Source organism: Mobula hypostoma, chromosome 18 (assembly GCF_963921235.1).
Source record: "Mobula hypostoma chromosome 18, sMobHyp1.1, whole genome shotgun sequence".
Classification (NCBI taxonomy): domain Eukaryota; kingdom Metazoa; phylum Chordata; class Chondrichthyes; order Myliobatiformes; family Myliobatidae; genus Mobula; species Mobula hypostoma.
The window spans coordinates 58,031,619-58,054,502 of NC_086114.1; the positions used below are offsets into that span (position 1 = coordinate 58,031,619).

At 42.1% G+C, this 22,884-nt stretch overlaps 1 protein-coding gene across 1 annotated transcript in view; it reads left to right on the top strand.

Annotated features, from left to right (window-relative positions):
* tbc1d2b (TBC1 domain family, member 2B) overlaps positions 1-6,254 on the top strand; it is a 115,334-nt gene extending 109,080 nt beyond the window's left edge. The window contains exon 13 of the mRNA XM_063070945.1: positions 4,120-6,254. Coding sequence (XP_062927015.1) covers positions 4,120-4,318 — 199 coding nt within the window. The 3' untranslated portion in view covers positions 4,319-6,254. The remainder of the gene's footprint in view (positions 1-4,119) is intronic.
* Positions 6,255-22,884: the final 16,630 nt, after the last annotated feature.

Consider the following 22,884-nt stretch of genomic DNA (forward strand, 5'->3'; position numbering starts at 1 on the left):
ACCACCGTCAGAGAGTCCAGTTCCATCCCCACAACATCACTGGCCTTACGAATGACTTTGTTGATTCTGTTGGTGTCTGCCACCCTCAGCCTGCTGCCCCAGCACACAACAGCAAACATGATAGCACTGGCCACCACAGACTCGTAGAACATCCTCAGCATCGTCCGGCAGATGTTAAAGGACCTCAGTCTCTTCAGGAAATAGAGACGGCTCTGGCCCTTCTTGTAGACAGCCTCAGTGTTCTTTGACCAGTCCAGCTTATTGTCAATTCGTATCCCCAGGTATTTGTAATCCTCCACCATGTCCACACTGACCCCCTGGATGGAAACAGAGGTCACCAGTACCTTAGCTCGCCTCAGGTCTACCACCAGCTCCTTAGTCTTTTTCACATTAAGCTGCAGATAATTCTGCTCACACCATGTGACAAAGTTTCCTACTGTAGGCCTGTACTCAGCCTCATCTCCCTTGCTGATGCATCCAACTATGGCAGAGTCATCCGAAAACTTCTGAAGATGACAAGACTCTGTGCAGTAGTTGAAGTCTGAGGTGTAAATGGTGAAGAGAAAGGGAGACAAGACAGTCCTCTGTGGAGCCCCAGTGCTGCTGATCACTCTGTTGGACACACAGTGTTGCAAGCACACGTACTGTGGTCTGCCAGTCAGGTAATCAAGAATCCATGATACCAGGAAAGCATCCACCTGCATCGCTGTCAGCTTCTCCCCCAGCAGAGCAGGGCAGATGGTGTTGAACGCACTGGAGAAGTCAAAAAACATGACCCTCACAGTGCTCGCTGGCTTGTCCAGTTAGGCGTAGACACGGTTCAGCAGAAAGACGATGGCATCCTCAACTCCTAGTCGGGGCTGGTAGGCGAACTGGAGGGGATCTAAGTGTGGCTTGACCATAGGTTGGAGCAGCTCCAGAACAAGTCTCTCCAGGGTCTTCATGATGTGGGAGGTCAATGCCACCGGTCTGTAGTCATTGAGGCCGCTGGGGCGCGGCGTCTTCGGCACAGAGACGAGGCAGGATGTCTTCCACAATACAGGACCCCTCCGGAGCCTCAGGCTCAGGTTGAATACATGGCGAAGTACTCCACATAGCTGAGGGGCACAGGCTTTGAGCACCCTGGTACTGACACCATCTGGTCCTGCAGCCTTGCTTGGGTTGAGACGTTTCAGCTGTCTTCTCACCTGTAGAGCTGTGAAGCCCACTGTGGTGGTTTCGTGTGGGGAAGTGGTATAGTCATGAGAGCAGGGTGGGGGACTGTGAGGAGAGGTAGGAGGGGAGAGTGGAATATGTGTTGGTTGGGGGCCGACAACAGATGGCTCATGTGTGGGATGGGCAGGGGCCACAATGTCAAATCTGTTAAAGAACAGATTAAGTTCATTGGCCCTGTCCACACTGCCTTCCGCTCCTCTGTTGCTAGTTTGCCGGAACCCAGTGATGGTCCTCGTTCCCCTCCAGACCTCTCTCATGTTGTTCTGCTGGAGTTTCCACTCAGGCTTCCTCCTGTACCTGTCTTTAGCCTCCCTGATCCTGGCTTTCAGGTTCCTCTGTATTTCCCTCAGCTCCTCCCTATTTCCAGCTCTAAACGCCCTCTTTTTAGCGTTCAGGATGTTCTTAATGTCCTTTGTCACCCATGGCTTGTTATTTGAATAACAAAGGACTGTTCTTGTCGGAACATTACAGTCCACACAGAAGTTGATGTAATCAGTGATGCACTCTGTGAGCCCATCAATATCCTCTCCTTGTGGCTCACAGAGTGCCTGCCAGTCTGTCACCTCAAAACAACCCTGGAGCGCCTCATAAGCCTCCTCCAACCATTTCCTCACTGTCTTCGAGGTTGCAGGTTTACTTTTCACCAGAGGCACGTAGCAGGGTTTTAGATGCACCGGGTTGTGATCTGACCTTCCCAGTGGGGGGAGGGGAGAGGAGCTGAAGGAGCTGCATGAATCCTTAACGTTAGTGTACATCAAATCCAGAGTCCTCTCCTCTCTGGTTGTACAGCTCACATACTGCGTGAAGTTGGGCAGTGTTCTAGCCATGGTAACCTGGTTGAAGTCACCCGAGATGGTAATGAGGGCACTCGGGTGCTGGGTTTGTAGTCTGGCTATGACGGTGTAAATGATGTTACACACCGACGTCGGGTTGGCAGAGGGAGGGATGTACACAACAACCACAATTGCATGTGAGATTTCCCTTGGCAAATAATATGGCCAGAGTCCAACAGCAATAAGTTCAATATCCGGGCTACAGACCCGTTCCTTGATCGTAATATGCCCAGGATTGCACCATCTGTTATTTACCAGAACCGCAAGCCCCCCTCATTTACGTTTACCGCTCTCAGTGCAATTCCAGTCAGCTCGAACGGTCTGGAAGCCCTCTATGGAAACGCTTTGATCGGGTATGTCCTTGTGCAGCCACGTCTCAGTGAAGCACATGACACTGCTCTCCCGAAATGTTCTCTGGCTCCTGACAAGCGCAGTCAGTTCGTCCATTTTATTCCCCAGCGAGCTCACATTTCCCATGATAAGAGAGGGGAGACACGGCTTATAACTTCTCTTTACCAGAAGCCTCTGTTGTCTCAACCCGGTCCTCTTCCCTCGCCTTTTTGATCCCCCTCTGCATCCTCTGTGTGTTTTCCTCCAGATTTCAGCCGGTATATCCGCTGCTCTGTTGGCTAAACCGGCGGACATGAGCGTAATCAATTGGTCCCTGGAATACACAATGCGGCCATCCTGCTGCCACGCTAACGAGACGTGTCCAAATGTAACTAATTCCAGCACTAAAAATACAAGTAAAGCTCTCTCCACCAGCATGTTAGAGAGGGTGCAGCTTCAACATGTTACCGTGAGAAAAAGAAATACAACAAATAACTAAGTTGAAAAGTTTAAAAGTAAGAAACTGCGGAGCAACTGTAACCGGCTGCATGCACGACCGGCGCATGCGCACGAAAAATACATACTATTTTAGTTGACAGATTGGGTGTGATCTCAATAATGAAAAAAGTGTAAAGAATTAAGTGCCCTACTATTTCAATTTCCCTCTGTTGTAAAAGAAGAAAGTCTTGTGTTTATGAAAACCTTTCAATCTTTGAGACATCAGCGACCAATGGAAGAATTTATGTTGTCACTGTGATAAAGAAAATAATGTAGCAAACAAATTGCACAGCAGGCTCTTCCAAACAGCAGTGATAATGACCAGTGAAGTCAGCTATGGAACAAATAGTGGCCACAGTGATGGCATGGCAGTCAGAGGACTCTTGTTTATCTTTTAAGTACTGTCACAGCTTCTGCTAAATCTCAGAGAAAGCAGCCAAAACCTTGCTTTACAGTTTCATGAACACACACAACTTTGACAGTGCAGCACTCCATTGGTGCTACATTAAGTCTAGATTTTTTTGCATCCATTTCTCAAGAGGGAATTGAAGTCGCATGTTCCCCACTGAGGTTGAGAATGCTATCTATTGAGTCATAGCTATAAGATCAAGGAAGATAATTGCTGGTTAAGAGACTGATGTGTGGGTTGATTGAGGAAAGATGGGGCTGATGAGACTCATTTCCACTGGTGTTTATAGTCAACTGAAACATATTGATTGGTCTGGACAAGGATGTGGAAAGGATATCTCTTCTTGTGGGTAAACTCTAAAAATAATGGGTTACTATTTAAGTGAGATGAGGGGACCTTTTTTGTTTCTCTTGGGCTTAGAGTCTTTGGAACTCTTTTCCTCAAAGAGTGGTGGGAGAGGAGACAGCATTTTTAAGGCAGAGGTAGCTAGATATTTGAAAAGTAAGGGAGTGAATGTTATTGGGGTTGATAGGAATTTAGAATTGAAATTAAAATCAGATCAGCCATGATCTTAATAAATGGAGATGCAGCTTGAGGAACCACCTGTTCCTAACTTGCAAGTTCTTTCTGGTACAATCTGTTTTGTGAACAGATGCCATTGCATGTTCGGGCTCTTTATCCCCTCCTTTATGTATTAGTTGCACAATTGTGATGAAGTTAAACTATTGTGTGTAATTTTCAATGAGCTGATGAGAGCAGTGGGACAAAGGGAAGAAAAACTACCAGATTTATTTTCATTGCATTTATTACCAGTATAACTGTTTTGTTTTCTAGAAAACTTATCTGCATTGCATTTGCGGACATGAATCCCTTTCCAATGCGCCTGATCCAGGGTCGCCGAGCTTTCCACTTGGAGAAAGTACGCCTGGAGTTGAGTGAATTGGAAGTAATCCGCCAGGATTTTCTCCGGGAACGTGAAACTGCAACACCCGACAGGAGAGATGTCATCAGTGATGATGATGAGGACACCTAGTTGCACATTCAGGCTCACCATAAGAACTCGGGACTAGTTGAGGAACTAGGAACACGAGAAAAGCTTGCTTTCCATCTAGATTTGTCATGTTTGAGTCCCAAGGTTACTCAGCAGCTAAATCTGTCTGCTGCTGTTAATTATATATATATAAAAAAAGGTTCTCTGGTTTTCAGCTGGGCCAGAAGATGGGCAGCTTTGCAAGAAAATGCAGAGAAAATGTTTCTCATCCGATCTTTTAAGCAAACCCTCCTTTTGGCTCCCATTTCTTTAGCCATTTATCAGGACTCCACTTTCCATTGAATGTTATTTGGAGGTAGTTGCTCTTTCAAATTTAAAAGACTGATGAGTGTTTCTTCTAAAGTTTAATCATGTTGATGGTCATGAAGAAATATGCTGGGCATATTTCTCTTTAATTCCGCACATTGAAAGACTGTATCAAACTCATGGTGCAAATGTGTCAGGTACGCACTTAAAACACTGTGCTAGTTCTGTGCTCTTTGTGATTGCAAAGAAATGTTTGTTTTAGTTATTCACTCATGGGACCAATCTTAAAGTTCTGAAGCAAGTGTTATTTGGAAATCTTGTTCAGTGTGACTTTCATCTGTAGTTCTTTGTGTTTTGCATGTCAATATTTTGGGAAGCAGGCTTCCTTAACCAAAAACAAAATGTTTGGGAGAGAGGAGTTCCTTAAAATCTCTCAACATGATGTGATGTCCCTTTAAATGACGAGAAAAGGGAATCTGGGCTCTTTGATTTATTTTAGTCATCCTTGCTGAGACTATCATTTCACTACAACATTATGTATTGAAAATCTGGTAAATAAATCTTGGTTTAAGCTTTGTTTCCAATAAGGATATTCAGCCGAAGTATGATTATATGTTTACATTCAGAATGAACTTACTGTACAGTGATAAGGAATAGCAATTAGCCCACTCAACTTTATTAGGAACTTGAATTACTCTGGGTTTTTTTTTTGCTTATTTTGTACAAAATGTCATTTGCATGTGTGAATCTCCTGATACAATCTATGGAAAATAGTCTCCTCAGATGATAGAACCTGAATTTGATGTATTTTAAGGACTTAAATGGTAACTAGTAATTAATAATCTATCTTCCAATGACATGAAAATGTGTAGGGGACTGGAATTGTGTGTTTCTGTGACAGTGAGTAACTAAGCCCTGAACTTCTGTAAACTTGGCTGGACGAAGGATCTTGCCATTATTTCAGTTTCACTGTGGTTATTGCTCAACCCTGAGTAATGGCCCAATGTGCCATGTTTTAGATTGACATGGAGGAAGGTATATGCTTTGGTGAAATAAGGTTATGTTTCAAAATGAAGTGATTGTTTCATGAACTTTACTGTGAGTGAGACTGGACGAAGGTTGTTTTAAATTATTTTTGTTTTGAAGCTTCATTTGCTCATACCCATCAATGTCTATTTGAATGCAAGGTTGGAAGAATGCAACTGCATCACAGAACCCCTTGAGTGCACTTTGTTCCTTGTTGTCCTTAAAGAGTTGAGCTATACGGTTATACAGTACTATACAGTTCTCTGACTTGAAATATGATCCTCACGGTTTCTTTAGTTTAGAATGATCACACATAATGGGTTAACAATAGTAGCCATTTTGATATATCTTGAGTGACGGGGCTCTGGCAGCTGAGTTATTGTGGATTCTTTCCATATGCACAGTTCTGAGTCTTATGTATCTATATATGTTATATACCTGTATAACCAGCACCTAAAGAAAGCGAGATATAGAAGTAATGTTGTACACAGAATGGTAACTTTTATTTTTGTGACAGTTAAATGATTCATTGCAATTATTCTCGACATGTTAAAGGAAGATCACAATTTTGTTTTGTCTGTTTTCTTGTGAAGCTTTACTATTCTGAAAATTAAAATTATTTTACTACCATTAAGTGCCTTTAGAAATTTTCAGAGTTTAGAAAATGCTGCAATTAGTAGAGAAGTCAAAAACCAGGGGAAATGGATTTAATCATCAGTAGTAGGATTAAAGCTGCGACAGAACTTTTCTTTCTGGACTTCAGCATCTTGACAAGGGGTCTCTGAAACAATTAGCTTTGGTCCTTGTCATAGACTGTGTTCCAGGCCACTTGTCTCTTTATAGCCATCTGAAGTTGAGCCAGACTTTTCACAATTATTATGTTCTGTTTGACCATGAGATGAGCTACTGCCAATGTATTCACTCAATCATCAGCATTCCCCTGCTCCATATCTGTTACCTTCAAACTTAACTGTTCCAGTATTCTTCCAGCTACTAAAAACGTGTTCAGTCAAAATACTGCCTGTATTTTTTTTACTTCTCCAATGCTCAATCACCCATTGTGATTATTGACTTGTACTGGCTTTCTGTTTTTTTTCCCCCTTGTTTTCCTTGTTCTCAAAACCATAAAACACTGTCTACACCACAGAAAGAGGCCATTTGACCTACAGTGTCTGTGCTGGCTCTTTTCCAGAGCAATTTGTTCCTTCCATCTCAGCCCCTTTTCTGTAGTCTTTCAAATTATTCCTTGCCAAGAAGGCCACAACAGAATATGCCTCCACTACACTGTCTGGCTGAGTATTTTGGATTCCAAATGCAAACGATGTAAAATATTTCCCCCTGTAACTCTTGATTTTCTTCCCCTCTATTTTGTTTCCATGTGATTCTTACCCTCAACCTCTTCATTGAACAGTTGAATAGCCTCCACCGTTCACTGTCCAGATCTGCAGTTATTTTATATGTATCGAATCTCCCCAGCCTCGTGTAAAGAAAACAATCCCAACCCCCCTAACTGGAATTCCTCATTCCTGGACATAATCTAAGACCCTCACATCCTTCCTATAAAATAGATGATCAGAAATAGATGAAGTTCAGTTGAGATTGGACCAATGTGTTATTAATGTTCTGCAATGACTTCACTGCCTTTATGCTCTTGATCAAGGCTAGAATTGTGTATGCCTTTATTAACCTGTTTTCTGCATTCAGTAATTTGTGCACCTATCTCTCCAGATCCCTCTGTTTCTACATCCTAGTTACAACAGTATGTTGTATTCAGTATTGTATGAGGCTCTACTCATTCTTCCTACCAAAATACATCACCTCACATTTCTCGTCATTAATCTTCATTTGTCACATACCTGCCCATTCCTCCAACCTGTTTATATTCTGCAGCAATCTATCACTGTTCTCTGCAGTTCACAGTATTCTGTCATCTGAAAGTTCTAAAATTGTGGCTTGCACCCCTAATTGTAGGTCTTTAGTAAAGATCAATGGCCTTAACCCTTATCTGTACAGAATGCATTGCCTGAATAACAACTCATTCACCATGGTCCATGTTTTTCTGTTTCAGCAATTCCCCAAAGCATCGCCTACAATTTGGGTCTTGCAGCCATCAAGATTCAATATTGAATTTGTCAATTTCTGATAATTCACTTTGCCCTGCAAAAGTAACTGTTAGTTCCTTTCTCCACAGATATTGCCTGCTGTTCGGGACATTTCCTGAAATTCGCAGCTTTCAGGTTCAGCAATGGCTCTGATCTGCATTTTGAAGTTTTTATACATCCATTTGTTTTCCTCTCCCCTACTATCCCCGTCTCCCCCATCCCCGTCTCCCCCATCCCCCTGACTTCCTCCCCTTGATTAACAAGACAGCTCAACAAAAACTCAACTCACATTGGCACCTTTAGTCTTTCTCTGTCAGAACCGTTGCTTAGGTTCTATCCATCCATCCCCAGCTTCCTTGCATCTTAAATTTAATTTGTTTTCTCTTTTACAGTTCAGCTTACAGTATGGTCTTTGACCTGAGACACACTTTCCAGAGATTCTGCCGAATCTGTGTTTCTACTGCTTTCTGTTTGGTTCTGATTTTCAGCATCTACCCTTTTTGATTTCATGTTTTTCTTTTCTGACAAGTTTCAGTTAATTATTGCAAGTAGTAATTGAAGCTTGTTTAAGGCAAATCAATTCTATCCAATACACACAAAATGGTGGAGGAACTTAGCTGGTTAGGCCGCATCTATGGAAATGAATAAACAGTCGACGTTTTGGATCGAGACCCTTCTTCAGGACTGATTAATTCTACTTTCTGGATTTAAGCAAAGTGTACAGCAAGTGTGTTGTAAGTACTGGCTAAGTGTTCAGATCATATGGTGGACTAGCATATGGCTGAAGCAACCATATATTAACTAGTTTTGCTAGTTTGATCTGCCTGTTATACAGTGGGTTGATATGTACGTTTTAACAACTACCACCAGAACAAGAAACATTCAGACCAAACACTTGCCCCTGCTATTTTTGACCCATTCATTTGTCGTATAGGTGAATTAAAATTTCAACAGGAAACACTACAAATACAAGTTCCCCACGGATGGTGTTGATAAATCAGCTTCTATTTACTCAAGTCATTTGTCCCATTGAGACACTTTGCAATAACACTCCACCGTGTGCCTGACTAACCCGTTCAACTGAGCACCAAACAATCAGTTGTAAACATTGGCATGAAATTGGTTTTAAAGTAGCGGTGGAGGAGAGGGGGGGGGGTGTCAAAGGGATGGATGAGGCAAAGAGAAATCTCTTTGAATAGATCCTTGGTTGCTATGGGGATAAGCTGTAGATGAGGCCATCTGGTGGACAGGTTGATAGTGGCAGTGAGAGAGAACATGAACAACAGAACATAAATTCAGAACACAAAAGCAGGAATGTCAATGTCACTAAGTGACGGGTCTCTGGGACATATCCAGCAGGTCAGGGTGTGGTGGTAGAGTCAGAGTGATACAGCATAAGAACAGGCCCTTCATTCTGATTCCTTCACACTGAATGAGATTCCTATCTGTACTAATCCAATTTCCCTGCACTTGACCAATGACACTCATCCCTTCCCATCCATGTACTTGCCCAAATACTTTTCCAAATGCTGTGATTCTACCTGCCTGTGCCACCTCCTCTTGTTTCAAACCATGCTGTGGAAAAACTTGCCTCTCAGATTATATCATATATAATAATTCATCAGCTTCTTGCGCTCCAGGTAGAATCCCAGTTGATCAAATGTCTCCTTGTAATTAACGTCCTCCATTCCCGGAAGCATACTGCCAAGGAACCTGCCAGAAATACTCAACAAGACAGGCAAAGAGGAATGCCGATGAAGGTTTCAAGGTGCCTGGAATACTTCCCTCAGGTGCCCTTTGCCCTCTTGCCACAACAGATTTTATTTTGATCTTGCTTACTCACACTCCAGTTTTCTATCTATATACTACTAAAACTACCCTGCCCTGTCTGTTTGGGACCTTCAATTAGGATAAATGGTACATTACAGCGGCACTTTTTTTGGCTAAATCGAATTAAAATGCGCTAACTTACATAATGCAAGCAAAGTTCAGGGTCATATATTCGTATAAAATTGCTCTTTCACAAGAATCAACAGGCTCGCCTTCACCAGACACCCTATCGGCCATCATGGAAATCGTCCCGTCTCAGCAGCGACACCTACTGGAGCAAAAGGGCAGGGCAGGGCAGATCTATTTCGAGGGGTCACATTCTGCTAATCACCATCAGCATGTGCCGGATTGGGACAGATCTAACTGCCACCCATCAATAAGAGATAATTAAATCTTATTGTAATGACGTACTTCGAGACACCCATAAAACCCTTTGCTGCAGTCAAAGGACAGCAATGACAGTATCACGTCCATTTAGGAGAGTGCCAACCACATCATAAAGAATAATCAGCATCCTTTAGTGTTACTACTTCGTATCTTCTATCCAGCATTAGGGTGAAAAAAATGGTCAGCCTAATTATGCCACGTGGAAGGTGAAGGGGGACATTATGGTCAAGAGATTATGCCAAATGGCGTTGGGAAGCGGCAAGGAAAGGGAGAGAACAAGAATTGGATGAGGCCAAGGCTGCACAGCTCCAGGATCAAAGAGTTAGGACAAAAATGATGAGAGAAAAAGAAACAGAGGAGGAGAGGAATGCACGTCTCCAGGATCAGAAACAACAAACGGCAGAAGAGATGGAGGATGAAAGGGCTGCATGTCTCCAGAATGACAGAAACAGGCACAGAAGGAGGGGAGAGGAAGAGACAAACGAGTTGAGAAATGCACATCACCAGCATCAGAGACAAAGAACAAACAGCAGAAGAGATGAAGAAACGGGGGATGAAGAGACTGCACGTCTCCAGAATGACAACAAGAGGCACAAGGGTGTCAGATAAACTGGAAATTATGCCATCAAAAGTGTCCGTTAAACAAGGAGGAGCTATATTTGCTTTGCTACGCATCGTTCTTCTTTAATAAACTGAGGTTTTCTACTTCAGTTTCCAAAGCAAAGCATTTAGGAAAATTTAATGTTCATTCTGGTCACATCAGACTACACTACCCTTCTCTCAAAGGGTGCCCCAACGGGTCACCCCGTTGTCTAGTATACAATAAAGTCACAGAGCTGTAACAATAAAATTTATTCCTGAAAAATTCAAGTCTAAGTGATGTGAGTGAATGCCTTAAGTTATCCTTGTGGAACTTACTGGTTCTAAACTTTTGACCATTTTAATGAAGAGGAAGATTAATACTTGACAGCATTAAAAGTGGAGATTGCTGACAGCATATGTTCCACTTTTTCTTGAGCCCACCATGCAGCCACATTCTCGAGGTGCCACCAGGAGTCAGTGGCTTAATACTGAAAAAGGAATAAAATTTATTACCTATAAAAACATTTTATAAAATTCCTAGTTTCTACATGCATCAGTATGTGACTGAAGCAATTACTACTTGGGAGGATTGATGGTGAGTGAATGTCTTCATCTGCTTCACATTTGTTATTCATGTAATGGAATGAATGAACCACTGCTTCACTTGGACCACTGGAGTAAGTATTTTGGGGCAATTCTGATTCATGTTCACCGTGGGGGTGTTTAAAGCAGAGTTAAATGGGTGGGTGGGCTGTGTGTGGGTTTGAGGAGAAAATTGATAATATTCACCATAAGGGAATTTATGGATTTTTTTCATACAAATGCTTTCTGTTAAATATTTGGTATTTCAGTTATTTATGTGAACAATATTCCATGTAGTTGACAGTGTCATCATAATTACTGTAAAACACAAGTCACATTATTTCCATTGAGAAGTCCCAGGGAGGTGAACTTCCCATGAAATACAGAAGGGATCCAAACACCTATCAGTGGTAAATGCTTAAGGCAGATTATACTACTCCTCCAAAGACATTATTCAAAACTATAATGGCAGTTTCACCTTGTCACTGTCCCTCTCAGCCTGTGACATTTCACAAGCAGCTCCTCTGACATGTATCAGTAGAATACGAATTTCCACCTTCAGCAACTTAGTCCCTATTCCTGTATTTCCAAACTGTCTTCATCAATGTCAGGGCATCCCAATGTGTTTACAATCAACCAATGGATATTACATACAGATTCTGAGAAATATGGCACTCAATTTGTGAAAAGCATTCTCCAATGTCCAAGTAATAGGAACTGGTTGAGGAATAAATATTGACATTGAGTATGAAAGTAAAGAATGAAAAGGCATTGAACGGCTTCTTCTTGTAATTTTTTAAACTATTAATCAATAGGTTCAATATTCAATAGGTACATTTAATGTCAGAGAAATATACAATATACATCTTGAAATTCTTTTTCTTCACAAACATCCACAAATAGAGAGGAGTGCCCCAAAGAATGAATGACTGTGAACCGTTAGAACCCCAAAGCCCCTCCCAGCTCCCCCCTCCCACACACAAGCAGCAGAGAGGCAACGACCCCATCGCACCCCCAAAATAAAGTTTATTTTGATTTTTAAAATATTACCACCCAACTCTATACATAATTTCACCCCAGTGGCTCTTACAGTACCAAGCCCCAGGTTATAGTAATCCAACCCTGACCTAATACATTTCCTGACTGGAAGGGAAGGGAAGAGACTTGTGTGGTGTCATTCCAGGTCCCAAAATACTGAACTTTAAGTAATTTTGGAATGTAGTTACCGTTGTAGGTTGAATGGGTTTCCAATAGGGACACTACAAGATCCTACAAATGAAAATGACCCAGTATTCATTTTATGATGCTGGGTGAGGAATACACAGAAAAATTCCACGGTGCCGTTGAATCTTGGTTTCTATATTTCCACATGTCATTGGAAGCCAGTTCAGCTCATTAACTCTATGCCAGCATGCATTAGTGCCAACCCCACACATTTTCCCCATAATCTTTTCTCCAAACATTCCCAGCTCCCCTCATACCCTACTGCCCACCTCCACACTTCACCGTGTTTAATTAACGCACACCTTTATGGGAATGTGGGAGGAAACCCGCACAGTCACGGAGAATGGGCATACTCCACAGAAACACCACTAGAGGTCAGGATTGAGCTAGGCGCGCTCGAACTGAGGCTGCAGCTTTGCCAGCTGTGTTACTGTGTGGCCCTTTGATCCCCATTTGCCATTAATATCTCATCTGAAAGACAGCAACTGCACTACTCCACCAGCCCAGACTGTAGTACGTAAACTATTTGTCACCCAAGCCTCTGAAGTAGTACAGTCACAAACTTATAACCTTCTACCACAGGTAACTATTGTCACTGGACCAAGACTGACACAGTTACCAAAATGACAGAGTAACATAAACTGAAATAGTCAGATCACTTGACTAGACAGACATGCTGCATTACCTACTGAATTTTTTTCTGAGGTTATTTCTGGCAAATCGTAAGCACAGTATTTATGCTATCTATAATATTGAAATTTAAGTCTTTGCATAGAAAACTTTGTTTCTACCCTGCCCCCACCCTCCACACTCACACACACACATACACACACACACTTGAGTCAGGGATTTCCAATTAATGGAAACTGTACATAAACATTACTGTGGTGACACTCCAAATATGGAAATATGGCACCTTAGTTCTGTACGATCCAGTTCAGTCCCACACTGCTCTTCAGATGTACTGCTTTTAAACATCACTTTCAAACCCAGATACTGTCATGGAAACTGTAATGAATTGAAGTGAATCAGTCAGTCCATCGTATCCAAGGGGACTATAGCAGAGTAATCCAGTCTGTCTTTTGCCTACTAGTCATGCAAATCCTTTACTTCAGAATCCAGTCTACTTCCATCACTTTCTCCAGACCATACTTGCTGACTGACAAAACAATTTCCTCATCTCACCTTCGGTCCTTTTGCCAATCATTCAAATCCACGAAACCAATTGAAAAGTTTTCCTTTATTCGCTTTGTCCAAACTCTTCATGACTTTCATGCTGCTTTCAAATTTATCTTATCTGTTTCACTGCTCTAACAAGAAATTATAGTTTTCCCAGCCCATCCTAATTCCTTGGACTTTCTTGGTACTTCTCTAACACCTTCACCTCCTTTCATAAAGTATAATGTCCAGAATTAGATAAAATTCTTCTGTTGTTCTCTAATCATCAACGTCAGTGGACATTGTGTTGTATGATGTGGCAATTCATGGTCTCTGGCCATGATTGCTCTTGGCAAATTTTTCTACAGAAGTGGTTTGCCATTGCCTTCTTCTGGGCAGTGTCTTTACAAGACAGGTGACCCCAGCCATTACAAATACTCTTCAGAGATCGTCTGCCTGGTGTCAGTGGTCACATTACCAGGACTTGTGATATGCACCAGGTCCTCATCCATATCTGCTCCCGTGGTTTCACATGACCCTGATCGGGGAGCTACGCAGGTGCTACACCTTGCCCAAGGGTGACCTGTAGGCTAGCGGAGGGAAGGAGCACCATACACCTCATTTGGTAGAGACGTATCTCCACCCCAACATCCAAGTCATTTTCTATACCTGTATTTATAAAGTCCAGGATCTATGCCATTTCAATAGTTTAGAAAATCTGTCCTATTATAAGTGTTATAAATCGATCTCTCAGCTCCTGCATTCCCTTTAGAAATGCATCATTTAGATGATAACTCTGCCGTTAATTCTTCCTACCAAATAAGACCCCTTTCCCCAGTTCTATGTGAAGTTTTATCAGCTGTTTGTCTACACATTCCACTAGCCCATGTCCTTTTGAAGCCTGTGGCTATCCTCTTTATTGTTTACCAGAAGTTTTGTGAAACTGCAAATATTGACATTACATGCCAAATACCCACATCACTAACCCAAATAAAAAAAATAACCTCATCCCAATCCCTTCCCCCATGCCCAAAACAATCACTATTCTCTGCTTCCTGTTCTTTAGCTAACTTTACTTGCCATTCCTCATTTTATTCCATGGGTTTGACTCTGTGGTTAAGAAGGCATACGGTGCATCGGCCTTCATCAATCGTGGGATTGAGTTTAAGAGCCGAGAGGTAATTTTGCAGCTATATAGGACCCTGGTCAGACCCCACTTGGAGTACTGTGCTCAATTCTAGTCGCCTCACTATAGGAAGGACGTGGAAACCATAGAAAGGGTGCAGAGGAGATTTACAAGGATGTTGCCTGGATTGGGAAGCATGCCTTATGAAAATAGGTTGAGTGAACTCGTCCTTTTCTCCTTGGAGTGACAGAGGATGAGAGGTGACCTGATAGAGGTGTATAAGATGATGAGAGGCATTGATCATGTGGATAGTCAGAGACTTTTTCCCAGGGCTGAAATGGCTAGCATGAGAGGGCACAGTTTTAAGGTGCTTGGAAGTAGGTACAGAGGAGATGTCAGGGGTAAGTTTTTTACGCAGAGACTGGTAAGAGTGTGGAATGGGCTGCTGGAGGTGGAAACGATTGGGTCTTTTAAGAGACTCCTGGATGGATACATGGAGCTTTGAAAAATAGAGGGCTATGGGTAAGCCTAGGTAGTTCTAAGGTAAGGACATGCTTGGCACAGTTTTGTGGGCTGAAGGGCCTGTATTGTGCTGTAGGTTTTCTATGTTTCTACATACCCAAGTAACCGTTAACTACCTTGGATTATCAATTCTACCACATTTTCTAGCGTTTGGTTTACTCTTGCATTTGTGAACATTGGTATTTCTAGTTGTCTCACATTACACTAGGATCAATTGACTAAAGCTAGCAATTCCTCAAATTCCACCATTCCTTTAGTAACTTACAGTGCAGATCCATTTCTGCTGATTTACTTACTTAAGCTTCCAGTTTAACATTATGAACCTGCCCTGTTTTTCATCTATTCCCTCCTGTACTTGACTTTCCATCTGACAATGGGAGATTGACTAATTCCTCTAGAATGTAACAGAAGTGGAAGTTTCACCTGTGCATCATTATCCTGCACTAATCTATATCTCTAGAACCTTTGCATATTCAAGAATCTGCCAAGTATTGCCTGGAATGCATTCGGCAAACCAACTTCCACAGCCCATTTGGACAGAGAACTGGAAAGATTCATTACATTCTGGGTGAAGAAATTTCAATCTTGAATCAATCTTAGCTCTTTTTCTGACAGCAAGACCCCTGGCTCTGGATACCCCCCACCCCACCCCACCCCACCCATGCCATCCAAGGAGTACAATAACCCTGAATCTTCCCTATTAATCCCAATACAAATTTTATACCTTTTAATGAGATCACTTCTCATTTTATAAACTTTAGTATGGGCCAAGCCTGCTCAATCTATTTCATAGGCCCAGTTTCCTAATTTGAGGATTCAACCTGGAACTTTTCGTGCCCTTCCTTTCAGACTCGCCTTTACTTCGTCTGACCACATCTCTTTGAAGATTATCTGCATACTGATACAAACCACACTGGCATCCTATTTAATATCATCGGTAAACTTGCATAATTAACACTGTCAAAAAGGACAGTGACTAACACAGCAACTAACTGTCAAAATCTCCCAACTCAAAAAGGACTCCCTCAGCTTTAAGCAACAACTTATTTTCTTTGGCATTGGGGCACAATGTAGGTGGATGACAGGAGAGTCTGGGGAAATCAGACTGAGGCAAACATTCTCAGAAGTAAGCTACTTACTTTATATTAAAAAATCAGATAAGAAATAATTTATTATAGTATTTCCTTCTAATGTCACGCTACTTGATAGACACGCTACTTGATCTTGCTTCCTGCCTTCTGTTTTTAGACAAAGGAATCACATTTGCTACCTTCCAATCTGTAGAAATCATTACAGAATTGCTGAAATATTGCAAGATGGCAACAAGTTCGTCCACTTTCTCCACAGGAATTTTTCCGTGACCTTGATGCAGGTCATTTTGGGATTTATTTGCTTTGAGTCCCACTCATTTCTTTAATGCTTTTTCTCACTAAAGCCGATTTCATTCAGCTTCCAGTTCTCTCCAGGCAAGTTGTTCCCCTCTCCCTCCAGGAGGCATTTTGTCTTTTGTGAGACAGAGAAAAAATATTTTCTCCCAGTGTCATTATTCCCCAATATTTTTCCTGCTGTCTCAGTCTTATAGACTAGGAGACACGTAAAGCTTTGCTAATCTTCACTTTACATTGAGTCTGGTTTTGTTTTTCTCACTTGTGTGCTACCTTCCCTGATCAATTCTTTGATCCTGTTGAGGACACTTGAAGTTTTTCTAATTCTCAGGTTTATTGATGATCTCATTATTAGCCTTTTTGTTTTCCCTAATATTATCTTTGACACCTCTTGTTGGCCGTTGCTAGTTCACTTTTCCCTCTGGATTCTGATTCATATGGCAAGGTATGAGTTAAATCCTTCAAATACCTTTCAGTACAGGTTCCCAGTTTGTGTCTCAATTAGATTACGTTTTAATATTTTCTATTTGCACTGTGTCAAAAGTGATCTATTTCTCATTTCTTCACCATACCGACCCAATAATCTCCAACTCTCCATTGCCAACTCTGGCTTTTCTTTTTTTTTGTAATTTATTTTTTATTGAATTTCATCATCAAACAAACATTTCCACGAGATGTATTTCATACACTGTACATATATATCACATAATCATATTTGCCACAAATCTCCACATAATATTTATCTGAGGTATACACTTATAAAAAGGAGAGGAAAGAAAGAACAATCGAAAGAAGAAAACTTGTACAGAGTAGGGGGTGATTTTTTTTACAACATATTCATTGACTTGTGAGAATAAAATCAGGCCTATGAGGTGTTATGTAGTTAAACCATTTTTTCTAGTATGAATAAAATTGTTCCAACTTGTGATTAACAGATGCTGTTATCTTCTCCATTTTGTAAATGTCCATTGTAATTTCCATCCATACATTTAAAGTTGGGCTCTCCTGTGATAACCATTTCCTGGTAAGGGTCTTTTTACCAGCCACCAGCAGTATATTCATTAAATATTTATCTCTTTTCAACCATTCTTGAGGTGTATACCCAAAATATATGGTCTTACTCTCTAAGGGTATTTCACATTTAAAGATGTCTTGTAAGATTCAAGATTCAAGATTCAAAAGATTCAAAAAACTTTATTGTCATTCTAACCATACATCAGCTCTGCAGGGCAGAATGAGACAGCGTTTTTCAGGGGCAGTGCAATCATAACATAACAAATGCAACACTAAATAATAAACATAACAATAAATAGTAAAACACAACAGCCACATGTCAGTTAAAATCGGTTAAAATCAGTTATAAGTATCCATTATGGCATTATGTATCCCACTCCAATAGTCTTTGATAATGGGGCATTCCCAGAAAATATGATAATGGTTTGCATTTTGATTTCCACAGTTTCTCCAGCAAGCGGGGGAGTTACTATCATAATGGGATTTCTGAGAGGCTGTAATAAAATGTCTTATCAAGTTTTTCCACCCAAACTCCCTCCATTTCTGTGAACTGGTACACTTCCATTGATACCTCCATATTATTGTCCAGTCTTCTTCAGATATTATTATCCCTCCTTCCTTCTCCCATTTTGTTTTAATGTATGAAGTCGAATGTGTTTTAAGATTTGACAAGCCCTTATACATGCTTGAAATTATTCTACTACCGTTGTCTGAATTATATGCTTTTCTAAATAGCTCTATCAGACATGTACTTGCCTTGGTTACATTAACATACTGTCACATCTGTAAATACCGGTAAAAGTCTTGTTTTTCTAATAAGTGTTTCTCTTTGAGCATTTCAAAACTGAACAGTGTTCCTTCTTTCACTATATTGCATATAGCTGTTATTCCTTTAGCTGTCCAGTCCTTAAATCTAGCATCCAGTTTATTTGGCATAAAATCCGAGTCATATGCACACCATTTAAGAATTGCAATGTCTCTCTCTAGTTTATATTCTTTTATAATAGTTTTCCATATTTTAAGAGTCCATTTCACTCATGGGTTGTCAATATTATTTATGTAACCTTGTAGGTTGTTATCAGCCAAAATTCCCTGTATGGGGATGGAAAGTATCCTCTCCTCAATGTTTTTCCATTGAGTGTCATATGATGGGTTGCACCAGCATATCACAGCTCTCAACTGTGCTGCAAAATAATCATCTCTAAGAGAAGGCAGGCCCCATCCCCCCTTTTCCTTGGCTAATTGCAAAGTTTTGAGATGAACTCTAGGCCTTTTACCTTGCCATATATATATCTTGATAGCATCTTGTTCCATTCATCGAATTGATTTTGGTTAATCTCTGTTCGTAGAGTCTGAAAGAGATATAGTAGTCTGGGCAGTATATTCATTTTATTAGATTCAATCCATGAACTGACACCAAGAAAAGGAATTAAGTTCTATCTGGCTATGTCTTCCTTAATTTTTTTATATATAGGCTGATAATTGCAATCTGATCATTTTGCCAAATCTTTTGGCATAATGATGCCCAAATATTTGACAGACTCTGTTTGCCATGCCCAAGGATATCTACTTTCAATTTCTCTTGGTGGGCTATAGTTGGATGAAAGTAGTTGAGTTTTATCTGTGTTGATCTTGTATCCTGATAATTGGCCATATTGTTCAAAGGATTGCATCAATTTAGGTAAAGAGTATGTTGGTTACCCTAGATAGATCAAAATGTCATCTGCGTAACAGGCCAATTTATGCTCTGTCCCTTTAATAGTAATTCCCCTGATATCTTCATTTTGTCTGATGTATTGAGCTAATGGTTCCAGATATAATGCGAAGAGTAGCGATGACCATGCACAACCCTGTCTCGTGCCCCTTTCAAGGGTAAAACTATTTTTTTCTCCAACGGCGTTCTGAGAGGCGGGACTGCGCAGGCGTGTGACGTCGGGCAGTGCAGCGCGGCAGATTTAAAAGGAACAGAGCCTCATAGAGCGGGCAGCGTAGTTTGCGGGCGGCGGAGTGAGCAGGGAGCAGAGTGAAGACTTAAGGGCTTCGGCTCAACGGGCTTAGGCGGAAACGGGCAAGGCGAGGAAGGTTTGGCATTCATTTTCTGCTGTTATTTGAGGAGAGGGGCAGTATGAGTGTGAGGGCAGTTTGCTGTTCTCGGTGTCGGATGTGGGAGGCCCTGGAGTCTCCAAGCCTCCCGGACGTCTACATCTGCGCCAAGTGCATCGAGATGCAGCTCCTAAGGGACCGCGTTACGGAACTGGAGCTGCAGCTCGATGACCTTCATCTGTTCAGGGAGAGTGAGGAGGTGATAGAGAGGAGTTGCAGGCAGGTGGTCACGCCGGGGCCACGGGAGGCAGACAAGTGGGTCACGGTTAGGAGGGGGAAGGGGAAAAGTCAGGTAATAGGGAGTACCCCGGTGGCTGTGCCCCTTAACAACAGGTACTCCTGTTTGAGTACTGTTGGGGGGGACAGCTTACCCGGGGGAAGTGACAGTGGCCGTGCCTCCGGCACAGAGTCTGGCCCTGTAGCTCAGAAGGGTAGGGCAAGGAAGAGGAGGGCAGTTGTGATAGGAGACTCGATAGTAAGGGGGTCAGATAGGCGATTCTGTGGACGCAGTCCAGAGACCCAGATGGTAGTTTGCCTCCCTGGTGCCAGGGTCCAGGATATTTCTGATCGTGCCCAAGATATCCTGAAGTGGGAGGGTGAGGAGCCAGAGGTCGTGGTACATATAGGTACCAATGACATAGGTAGGAAAAGGGATGAGGTCCTGAAAGGAGAATATAGGGAGCTAGGAAGGGAGTTGAGAAAAAGGACCGCAAAGGTAGTAATCTCGGGATTACTGCCTGTGCCACGCGACAGTGAGAGTAGGAATGCGATGAGGTGGAGAATAAATGCGTGGCTGAGGGATTGGAGCAGGGGGCAGGGATTCAAGTTTTTGGATCATTGGGACCTCTTTTGGCGCAGGCGTGACCTGTACAAAAAGGACGGGTTACACTTGAATCCTAGGGGGACCAATATCCTGGCAGGGAGATTAGCGGGGGCCACTGAGGTGACTTTAAACTAGAATGGTTGGGGGGTGGGAATCAAATTAAAGAGGCTAGGCATGAGGAGGTGAGTTCACAACAGGGGGATGGGAACCAGTGCAGAGAGACAGAGGGGTGTAAAGTGAGGGTAGAAGCAAAAAGTACTAAGGAGAGAAGTAAAAGTGGCAGGCCAACAAATCCAGGGCAAGCATTAAAAAGGGCCACTTTTCAGCATAATTGTATAAGGGCTAAGAGAGTTGTAAAAGCAAGCCTGAAGGAGCATTCGTAATAAGGTGGATGAATTGAAAGTGCAGATTGTTATTAATGATTATGATATAGTTGGGATCACAGAGACATGGCTCCAGGGTGACCAGGGATGGGAGCTCAACGTTCAGGGATATTCAATATTCAGGAGGGATAGACATGAAGGAAGGGGAGGTGGGGTGCCGTTGCTGGTTAAAGAAGAGATTAACGCAATAGAAAGGAAGGACATAAGCCGGGAAGATGTGGAATCGATATGGGTAGAGCTGCGTAACACTAAGGGGCAGAAGACGCTGGTGGGAGTTGTGTACAGGCCACCTAACAGTAGTAGTGAGGTCGGAGATGGTATTAAACAGGAAATTAGAAATGTGTGCAATAAAGGAACAGCAGTTATAATGGGTGACTTCAATCTACATGTAGATTGGGTGAACCAAATTGGTAAAGGTGCTGAGGAAGAGGATTTCTTGGAATGTATGCGGGATGGTTTTATCAACCAACATGTCAAGGAACCAACTAGAGAGCAGGCTATTCTGGACTGGGTTTTGAGCAATGAGGAAGGGTTAATTAGCAATCTTGTCGTGAGAGGCCCCTTGGGTAAGGGTGACCATAATATGGTGGAATTCTTCATTAAGATGGAGAGTGACATAGTTAATTCAGAAACAAAGTTTCTGAACTTAAAGAGGGGTAACTTTGAAGGTATGAGACGTGAATTAGCTAAGATAGACTGGCAAATGACACAAAGGATTGACGGTGGATATGCAATGGCAAGCATTTAAAGGTTGCATGGATGAACTACAACAATTGTTCATCCCAGTTTGGCAAAAGAATAAATCAAGGAAGGTAGTGCACCCGTGGCTGACAAGAGAAATTAGGGATAGTATCAATTCCAAAGAAGAAGCATACAAATTAGCCAGAGAAAGTGGCTCACCTGAGGACTGGGAGAAATTCAGAGTTCAGCAGAGGAGGACAAAGGGTTTAATTAGGAAGGGGAAAAAAGATTATGAGAGAAAACTGGCAGGGAACATAAAAATGGACTGTAAAAGCTTTTATAGATATGTAAAAAGGAAAAGACTGGTAAAGACAAATGTAGGTCCCCTGCAGACAGAAACAGGTGAATTGATTGTGGGGAGCAAGGACATGGCAGACCAATTGAATAATTACTTTGGTTCTGTCTTCACTAAGGAGGACATAAATAATCTTCCAGAAATAGTAGGGGACAGAGGGTCCAGTGAGATGGAGGAACTGAGCGAAATACATGTTAGTAGGAAAGTGGTGTTAGGTAAATTGAAGGGATTGAAGGCAGATAAATCCCCAGGGCCAGATGGTCTGCATCCTAGAGTGCTTAAGGAAGTAGCCCAAGAAATAATGGATGCATTAGTGATAATTTTTCAAAACTCGTTAGATTCCGGAGTAGTTCCTGAGGATTGGAGGGTGGCTAATGTAACTCCACTTTTTAAAAAAGGAGGGAGAGAGAAACCGGGGAATTATAGACCGGTTAGCCTAACGTCGGTGGTGGGGAAACTGCTGGAGTCAGTTATCAAGGATGTGATAACAGCACATTTGGAAAGCGGTGAAATGATCGGACAAAGTCAGCATGGATTTGTGAAAGGAAAATCATGTCTGACGAATCTCATAGAATTTTTTGAGGATGTAACTAGTAGAGTGGATAGGGGAGAACCAGTGGATGTGGTATATTTGGATTTTCAAAAGGCTTTTGACAAAGTCCCACACAGGAGATTAGTGTGCAAACTTAAAGCACACGGTATTGGGGGTAAGGTATTGGTGTGGGTGGAGAATTGGTTAGCAGACAGGAAGCAAAGAGTGGGAATAAACGGGACCTTTTCAGAATGGCAGGCGGTGACTAGTGGGGTACCGCAAGGCTCAGTGCTGGGACCCCAGTTGTTTACAATATATATTAATGACTTGGATGAGGGAATTAAATGCAGCATCTCCAAGTTTGCGGATGACACGAAGCTGGGTGGCAGTGTTAGCTGTGAGGAGGATGCTAAGAGGATGCAGGGTGACTTGGATAGGTTGGGTGAGTGGGCAAATTCATGGCAGATGCAATTTAATGTGGATAAAT